Source organism: Orycteropus afer, unplaced genomic scaffold (assembly GCF_000298275.1).
Source record: "Orycteropus afer afer isolate SDZICR_OR568_19922 unplaced genomic scaffold, OryAfe1.0 scaffold00005, whole genome shotgun sequence".
Classification (NCBI taxonomy): Eukaryota; Metazoa; Chordata; class Mammalia; order Tubulidentata; family Orycteropodidae; genus Orycteropus; species Orycteropus afer.
The window spans coordinates 4394601-4404794 of NW_006921592.1; the positions used below are offsets into that span (position 1 = coordinate 4394601).

The 10194-nt window shown below is 37.9% G+C and overlaps 1 protein-coding gene across 1 annotated transcript in view; it reads left to right on the plus strand.

Annotated features, from left to right (window-relative positions):
• Nucleotides 1-5231: 5231 nt before the first annotated feature.
• The window catches only part of TMC1 (transmembrane channel like 1), a 259470-nt gene continuing 254507 nt past the window's right edge, over nt 5232-10194 (plus strand). The window contains exon 1 of the mRNA XM_007939572.1: nt 5232-5369. Within this exon, the coding sequence (XP_007937763.1) occupies nt 5232-5369 (138 nt within the window). The remainder of the gene's footprint in view (nt 5370-10194) is intronic.

A 10194-nucleotide genomic window follows, 5' to 3' on the forward strand; every position in this document is an offset into this window, starting at 1 on the left:
TCTGTCATTGCTTTTCAACTCTGCCATTTTAGTGTGGAAGCAGCCATAGGTAGTAAATAAATGAATGAATGTGGCCATTTTCCAATAAAACTTTATTTATGAAAAACGCTGGTAGGCCATATGTAGTCTGGGCCATAGTTTAGTGACTCCTGGCCTAGGGCAAAGCAATTTCAGTTTAGTCTGTGAAAGTGGTTCTTAACCCAGGAGGATTCTGCTTTCAAAGGGACATTTGGTAATATCTGCAGACATTTTCAGTTTTCATAACTGGTGATTCTACTAGCACCTAATGGGTAGAGACCAGAAATGGTGCTAATTATGTTACAATGTACAGTGTAATCCACCATAACAAAGAATTATTCAGTCTAAAATGTCAATAGTGATGAAGTTGAGAAATGTTGGCCTAGAAGAGGTTATTAGAGAGATTGTCAGTTTGCTCACCATATGACTGTGGCTTAATGGAAAGAATCACAGAGATAATTTTGTAGCTATTAAGGATTGTTAATAGATTTTTTTCTAGTTTTAATTTTAAATTTATTTTATGACACTTCTTAGAAAAGTGTAACATATAGTATAAGTTGTGTTTATTAGGAAATGTGATAATGTTCTCAGTAATTTCTTTATTCCTTCAAATCATTAGTCATATTTACCCACATTAACATTATTATTATTATTTTTATTTTTTGCTTCCTTTGTATCTTGGTGGGTCTACTTCTGTGGTGATACTGCCTTGAAACCCAAGGAGGGGTCGCTATGAGTCGGTCCGACTCAACGGCACATAACAACAACAACAACAGTATCCTGAAGTTGTGTCTTCTTGAATTTGCTTAGCTTGCTATTTAATATGGAGGACTGCCTGACAATAGAATCAGATTTGGCCAATGGAATGAATATGAGTATAGTACAAATGTAGGGGGTGGGTGCTCTCTGGGGAATGAGTGACTGAATTTGAGAAAACTAAGAATATTTAAAAGGTATATATTTGTGTTTGTGTATTTGGATGTACTAGTTTGGAGAGAAAGAGCTCTGGTAGCATGGTGCCTAAGGCACGTGACTGCTAAGCAGAAGGCTGGCGGTTCAAACCCACTAGCCCCTCCTCGGAAGGAAGTTTGGGCAATCTACTTCCTAGTGATATTACCTCGGAAACCCAAGGAGAGGTCGCTATGCGTAGGGTCCTACTGGAGGGCACATAACAACAAAGTGTGGAAAGATGGGATTAATGAAGACCTCAGTAGTGGTTCAAACCCACCAACCACTTTGTGGAAGGAAGACTGAGCAATCTACTTCAGTAAAGATTTACTGCCTCGGAAACCCAAAGGGGGTCACATGATTCGGAATCAACTCAATGGCAGGGAGTTTGCTTTTTTTGGTTGAGGATATTTCATTAATGGGAAGAGGGAGGGAGAAAGATAGCTGGCAAAATAAATATTTAGGAAAGCTTCGTTGGGGAATGTGCCCTTGAGCTAGTCTTTTTAATTATATTTTTCTGAGGCTCTGTGTTTAAAACTGACTCCCTTAGAACCTCAGAAGGAAAGAAGAGGAATGAATGATGATTCTGACATGGATTATATTGTGAGTTTTAAAGAAAACTATAGCTATCTGTCAGTTTGTCACCCTGTGGTGGCTTGCATGTTGCTGTAAGATTGGAGGCTATACCACTGGTCATCCACAGTGGACAGGTTTCAGTGCATCTTCCAGACCAAGACAAGGAAGAGGCCATCCACTTTGCAAAATATGGGCCAGAGAAAACCTTATGAATAGCAGTGAAACACTGTCTTATATATTACTGGAATAAGCATAGCAAGGATTTTGAGGATGGTACATGACTGGGCAGTGTTTTGTATGTTGTACATAGGATCACTATGAATCACACTCAATTTGATGGCACCTAGCAACACAAAATTAAAATGCAGACATGGTTCTCAATTGTACATTTTATGTCTACATATAATGAAACAACATCAATGCAATATTAACATTTATGAAACATCTACTATAAACTTGAAACTGCATAAGGCTGGAGACACAAAGACTCTGGAATGAAGGATCCCCCAATTTAAGAAGGGAAATAGGTAACAAATAACTGCTATTACAGCAACCACCTACATTATCCTGATGATTGAACCAGAGAAAACCTGCAACATTAGCATTCCCTGTACTGAGCTGATATTTCTTTTGATTAATGACAGAAGACTCTGTGACACCCTGCCATACACACACACACACACACACACACACACACATATTGTTAATTAGCAGACAAGTTGAAGGTAAAGGACATGGAAGCTGTGTCTAGATGACATCATAATTTTGATCAACTGAACAACCTGGCAATGGCCTTGAAGAGATACTTAACTTTTCCAAATCACTTCTTTATTGCAACCAAAGCCATTAAGTTTAAAGGTCCATAAAGATGAGATAAACAGTCATAAAGGTCTTTTGAAATTCATACACAGTGTGTTAAATGAATTTAAGTGCTGTCCGTTAAGTACGGTGATATTAAAGCAAAGTACATATACTGGCAAAATGCAAATCATCCATTGCTTAATGGGGGACAAAAATCTTGAAAAGAACAGTGGACAAAATGTTACTTAAATGTGATTTCTAAGTCATTTTTGCAAAATTTTTAAGGGAAGAACTTAGCCTTAGAATACTTCAGTGGAAAACAGCTCTTTTCCTGGGTCCAAAATTCCTAAAATTAATTTTAAAGTTCATTTTTGTTTGTGGAAAGTTTTTCTTCATGGTGTACCTTTTAGACTGATGACCTGCTTCTGAAAACTAGCCACTGAAAACCCTAAGGATCACAACAATCCAGTCCTGCTGTACATGGGATCGTGATGAGTTAGGACCCAACTCAATGGCAACTAACAACAGTAACGTGTAGACTGACAATCCTTGAAAGATAATTTTAGAATAATTCTGATCCTGAATACTAGTAAACCAAAAAACCCAACCCACTGCCATCAAGTTGATTCTGACCCATAGCAATCCCCATTGGGTTTCCAAGGTGGTAAATCTTTATAGAAGTAGATTGCCCAGTCTTGCTCCCGTGGAGTGGCTGGTGGGTTTGAACCACCAGCCTTTTGGTTAGCAGTCATATGCCTTAGGCACTGTGCTGCCAGAGCTCCTTGAATACCAGCAAATGAAGTGTAATTGAAACATTAAAACAAATGTAACCCATGTATTAAAAATAGTCTAACCTTAATCCTGGAGCTCTGTTGGCCTAGTGCCTAAGGCATTTCACCACTAACCAGAAGGCTTGTGGTGCAAACTCACCAGCCACTCCTTGGAAGGAAGATTGGGCAATCTATGTAGAGATACTGCCTCAGAAACCAAGGAGGGATCACTATGAGTTGAATTTACTCAATGGCAGTAAATTAGTAGTTGTTTTTCAAGTTAATCTTAATCCTATCTAATGTTTATTGTTATGTACTAGGTAATATCCTAAACAATTTACATTAAAAAAACAAAACAATACAAAAAAAAAACCTCACTGCCTTTGAGTAGATTGCAGATACCCAGGAGGTATCTCTACCCAAGTAGATTGCCCATTCTTCCTTCCCAGAAGTGGCCAGTGGGTTTGAACAGCCAGCCTTCTGGTTAGCAGTCAAATACCTTAGGCACTAAGCCACCAGAGGTAAACAATTTACATAGATAACTATTTTAATTCTGATAAACCAAGAAGTATGTGCAATTTTGTCATCACCTTTTTACAAATGAAGCAAAGTGAGACATAAAAATTGTAATTGACTCAATGGTCACATGGTAAACGATGCTGTTGGTAGAACTGCTCCATAGGGTTTCCAAAGTTGTAAATCTTTATAGAAGCAGACTGCCTCATCTTTCTCCTGCAGAGCACCTGGTAGATTTGAACTACTGACTTTTCTGTTAGAGTCAAGTGCTTAACCACTGTGCCACCAGGTCTCCTTCAACTCTACTGCTTACTAAATGTGAAATGTTGGAAAACTATAAAATGAACACACACACACACACACACATTTAATCTCAGATCCTAGTACTGATGTGCAACCGAGGTTGTGTTATTATTAAGTAACATACCTTTAATTGTTGAAACCCAATAAAAACAGAAAGTGGTCTGCTTAGTTTGTAACTGATATTGTTTGCCTGCTTAAAGGGCCAATGCTAGAATAGGCAGTTTTCATATTAATTTGGATAGAGGAAAATGGGGGGAGAATCAAATCGTTAGAGGGGCACAGGAGATGGATGAACTAAATTCTAAAATGCCTGCCTTCCCTCCCCTCGCAGTCAGTACTATATTCACTATGAAGAAGACAACTAGCTTTTAAGAAAACCACATCATCAGACAAGTTAAATTTAGTGTTGTTGATTTGAACATTATTAGCTTCTTAGTTATGTTTGTTTTGACTTCTTACAGTTGTTTAGTCTTGTTATTACATAAGAAGTATAAACATAAGGAGTTTACAGATCATTTTGTATTACATGAGTAAATACATAAATAACTTTATATTACATAATTAAGCAAGATTAAGTAAAAAATTTGAGATATGTAGGATATTTTTTCCTCAAGAGATATTCATACTTTTTTTAGGGTAAGAAAAATTCTTATCTAGTATAGGCTGAAGTCTCTTTTTAAATGTTAGTTATTTTCTCAGACCCTTACATGGTGGCAGTCACATGTTTTAATTACATGAACTGAGACAATACCAAGTGATAAGAAACCACTGTAAATTTAGTAATGTTCCAAAATAACTTGTATTTAATTAATCACACAGGCATTTATATACTTTTGAAACATGATAGCCTATGAAATACATGAAAATAGTTTTATGCACAGATACTCACTCAGCATGTTTCATAAGAGCACAAGATTGGGAATAATCCAAATATCCACCAATAAGGAAATGCTTGAACTCATTATGTTACATCTACATAATGGAGTACTATGCAGAAGGAAATGTTATTCACATTCCAAGGAGTAAACTTCAGGATAGATGGGTAAGTGATAAAAAATGAGATAGAGCAAATGCCATCACAGGGGAATAGGTAATGAATTTGATATTGGGAATGGTGACTATTACTGCCTGGGGCGTATCTCAACATAGATTCTGTGGTGGTTTTAAATTTTTCTTCAACAGTCCTTCTATCCAGAGGTTGAGTCTTTGTCCCTTCCTCTTGAGTCTAGATGGACCTTTGTGACAATCTTTAAGGATAGAAGCCTGCATGACATCCAAGGCTAGGATGAGGAAGACCACATGAGTTTTTCTGGAGACATTGCTCTGAGAGCTGTCAATGCCCTTCAACCAAAGACTACCAGGAACATACCTGGAATTAAGCCAGTTGGATTCATCACTATTTGCAGCAAGGCGGAACCCACACGACGGAGGGTCGAGGTATGTCTTCATAAAAGGGTGTTAGAAGCAACCTATTAGAAGCTCTGGTGGTGTAGTGGTTAAGGCATTTGACTGCTAACCAAAAGGTCGGTGGTTCACCAGCTGCTCCATGGAAGAAAGATGGGACAGTCTGCTTCTGTAAAGATTTAAAGCCTTGGAAACCCAATGGGGGTTACTGTGAGACAGAATCAACTCGATGGCAGCGAGTTTGGTTGTTTTTGAGAAGCAACTTATTAGAAGATTTGGGCTTTGGTTGGGTGATTTGGAGGAGAATCAAAGGAAGAGGGAGTTTATGTTTCACGTCAGAGAGTGGGGATAAGTGATTGAGTATTTTGCGAGTGGCACAGAGACCTTGTTATTATTTGTGTTTAGAAAAAATTAGGAGCCCCGGTGGTGCAGCGGTTAAAGCACTCATCAGATAACTGAAAAGTAGGTGGTTCAAACCCAATCACTTCATGGGAGAAAGATGTGTGACAATCTGCTTCTCTGAAGATTTACAGCCTTGCAAACCCTGTGGGGCAGTTCTACTCTGTCTAGGTTGCTATCAACTTGACAGCAAATGAGTTTTTATTTTTCAGTCAAAATTATGAAATGACCTTTGTTTTATTTCATTTTATCATGATCTCAGAATATCTTTATCTGAGGATGGTATTTTGTGGGGTTGGTTATGTTCCACAGGAGAATAATACAGCCTCATTATGAATGTCACATTAGTTCTGCATGTAGGGGGCTGCTTGTTTTCTTTTTTCTGAGCTTTCAGTTGCCATATAAAAAGTCTTGCTACCCTGAGACCCTCATGTGGAGTAACCTTGTGGAAAGACCACAATCACGTACACAGAGTTGGTCCATGAAGCTCAAGCAGTTCCTACCCTAGATATCCAAGTCTCCTCAGTCCCGGTCCCAGACATTTGAATAAAAGAAGACTTTGAGATTATCTCAGTCCCAACTATTGTTATGGCAACTGTATGAGAGACCCTAGAGAAGAATTGGTCACCTAAGCCCTGTTAATTTCCAGAGTCATGAGTGAAATAAATAACTATCACTGATTTAAACCACTGTTTTGGGTGTGTTTGTTATGGAATAATAGATAACAGATTCAGATTATCTCTAGGTCTGGAACTCAGAAGAAAGACAGATTTGGAGTTCCTTTAGCAAGAAGAGAGTATTTGAAGCCACTGGAGTGGATGAAGTCATGAGACAGATAACATATATTGAAGAAGAAAAAAGAAGCTATAGTAGAACCTTTAGTGACAACAGTGAAGGAACCGAGAATAAAGATTCATTTAAAAGGAGACTGAGGAGTGGATAAGGTGATCAGATGACATCCCAGAGAGATGATGTCAAGGAAACCAAGAAGAAGAATATTTCAGAAAGGAGGGCATTGACTGTCCCTCCAAATCAAGTGCTGTAGAGGGAGTTCCACTAAAGCAAAGACTGAAAAGTGTCCTTTGGATTTATCAACAATGAGTTAAATTATTGGTAAAGGCAATTTCAGGAAAATTGGGACCAAGGAAGAAATGGGGTCAGAAGACAGATTGCAGAGGGTTAAGGAGGAAACAGAAGAAGAAAAGGAGAATGCCAAAGCCCATATTATTTTACTACCTCACCTTGCCTTTCTCTATACTATTTGTGTATATGTAATTATTTTTCTAAGGAGCTGTGATGGTGCAAATGGTTAAATGGTTGGCTGCTAAGAGTGGTAGCATGAAGCCTCTAGTGGCTCCATGGAGAAAAGACCTGGCCATATGCTCCCATAAAGATTGTTGTTGTGTGCCATGAGTTGTTTCTGGTGCATAGAGACCCTACATGACAAAGTAGAACTGTCCCATAGGGGTTCCTAGGCTGAAATTTTTACTTTTTTTTTTTTCTTTCCTGTGAAGCAGCTGGTGGGTTTGAACCACTCATCTTTCTGTTAGCAGCCAAGTACTTAACTATTGAACCACCAGGGTTCCTTCCATAACAATTATGACCTAGAGAAACCTATGAGGCAGTTCTACTGTGTCACATGGGGTCACTATGAGTGGAAAACCAACTCAATGGCACCTGAGAACAATCACCACCACTAACAGCCACCACAACTCTTTTTCTACCATTCAATAACCCATTAAACAGTCATTTAATGATATTAACTCAGCAATTGCATAAGAACATGAATAGATCACATCTTGGTTTATATGTAATGCTACACTTTAACCTGAAGTTTACAGTTATAAATGTATCACTCTTTTTTCATTTTTTTTCTGTCATTATAACCACTTTAAATCTTTTGTTGTTTATTTATCTTGCATTTAAAATAGCTCACCATTTAAAATTATACCCTGTGCTCAGTCTTTACTTGTACCTTGTAATCACTTCAGAAAAACAATCTCAGTTTAAAAGTTATAAACTCTGGAGGCATTTCTGCTGGAAGAATTGTTTATTTTTGCCAGAGAAGTCTGGGGAAAATAGTGCTTGTTGCTGAGTGCTAATTCATATAGAAGCATAGATAAGGTTTAGCAGGTAGGGCATTTGCCATGGGCACCACTTGAAGACGTGTACCCCTGAGAATTTTCTGTTAACCATAGTAGTTCCATTGCCTGCTGTCAGAGATCATTCAGCAAGTTAATACTTGAGAGACTTCATGGGTCAAGGCAGATGGTGTGATTTTGCTCTGCTGAGTGTAGAAAGAGAAAAACCAAAACAAAATCCACTGCCATCGAGCCAATTCTGACTCATAGTGATACAATAGGACAGAGTAGAACACGACCATAGGATTTCCAAGGCTGTAAATCTTTGCAGAAGCAGACTGCCTCATTTTTCTCTGGTGGAGTGGCTGGTGGGTTCGTGTGAACTACTGAATATTTTTGGTTAGTAGCTGAATGCCTTAACCATTGTACCACCAGAGATCCTTGTACAAAGAGAAGAAACTGAAAAAAAAAAAAAAAAAGTAAATTTCATCAGTGAAAGCAAGGAAGATACAGTTGTAATTTTCATCTAGTGCTATTATGTGTTAAATTAGAGATTACTAGCTTGACTTATATTTTTTAGCTAATATTATGGTAAAGTTATCTAAAAGATGAATGTCAGATGTTTGGCAAGGGGACAAATTTCAATACTTGCCATAGGTTCTGTTTTCTGTTGATACACCTATGAATTTCCTGCTTATTAGGGCTCCCATGATAGTTTATCTTCCCAGGAAGCTGGTATGGGATTCTGCTTATTAGAGTAGAGGTGAAAGCCACTTTGACAACAGTGAATGAGTTGCCAAAGGGTTGTAGAGAGTAATTTCTCTCAGTTCAACCTGTAAGTAGATAGCACTACAATGGCCTCATTTGGCTTCTCTAAGCCTCTCTTTGCCACTTCTTTTCAGAGCAAGTCTTACCCCATCTCCTTTATTAACTTATTTGTGGTTTTCCTGCAATAGATGTGTATAGGCAAAGACTATGGTGAGGATGGGAATAGGTGGAGGGTAGGTGGGAATAAGGCCTTTAAGCAAAGACTTTACATTTCAAAGAACTTGAAACTTACATTTCAAATGTCATTTCCAAATACGGCTTTTACACACAGACAAAAACATCATTAACAGATTTGGAAGAAGACATGTAGCATGCATTTTAAACTACTATTGCATTCCTGGGACTGTCTATATAGCGTCTTGCCAATTAATTCTTTTCACAAATCTTATAATTACCTTGTATATATTATAAATGTGTGTATTATATTATGTTAGGGTTTTTACATTCACAAACGTTCTTTTGTTTGATATAAAGGTTTAAAATGTACAATAAATTTTGATGATCTGTTTTGGCATTTCTTCATATTTTTTGGATTCCAGAAGCCTCTACAATGGAAAATTTCTGAATATCTCTTGGTGTCTCAGAAGCTCTGCTTGGAACAATAATTTTGACCCTCTATGGAAGGAACTGTGGAATGTGGAGGATGATCTTGTAAGTGCTTAGAGCATTTTGGAGAGGCTGAAATGAAACAATTATTGAGCACATTTCTGTGTCTAGCACTACGCTAGGTCATTCGCATTCTACATTTCATCATGCAGAATTGCATGGAATGAGGCCTGGGATTATAAACTCCTGTGGGAGATGGCCTGAGATGTCCTCTGACAGAAAACTGCAGCATGAGACTTAAAGACAGCTTGCAATGGGGTTTGGGAGAAGGGTAGAGAGATATCCAATCTTGGTAAAATTTTCTGCACAAATACTTGTGCTATCCTTTACTCTTGTAGTTTTGTGACTCTTTCTCTGGGTTCATCTGGTTGGCAGATGGACACAAAATGTCTTTTAGCTTCAAGGAAGGCTCACAGAAGCCACGTATGAGTCTTGGCTTTAAAAAATAGAGGGAACCGAGCTTCAGAGGTGTGTGTGCGTTTGTGTGCCTACCCATGCACATGTGCACTTCTGCTGACTGTGCCACAAGTTTAAATCAAATTTCAAACTGGGCAAGTTTCTTATGCTTCTTTAATGTGGCTCAATGAGTACATTTTTTAGACATGAAAAGTAGAGTATGTTCCAAAAGTTCTTTTCTTCTGCCATCAGGATAGTAATACTTAGAATAATTTCAGGTACCCAAATAACTTCAGCAATATTAATGGAGCAAAACAAAAAAGATACTCAGCAGTAGATGACTAGGACATGTGTTAATTCACAAAGAACTTTTTTTTCCCCTTCTTTTGAAAATATAAGCCTTCTTTCTCAACTGTGACTAGGATTAATTATTTGAAGATTTATTTAAAAGAAATAATCTTGCCTAGGCAGCGAGACAGAGCAAATTAGTTTCCCATTTGATAGTTTATACATAAAGTGGTCTCCAGGGTCTCCGGGAGCAAGGTAAG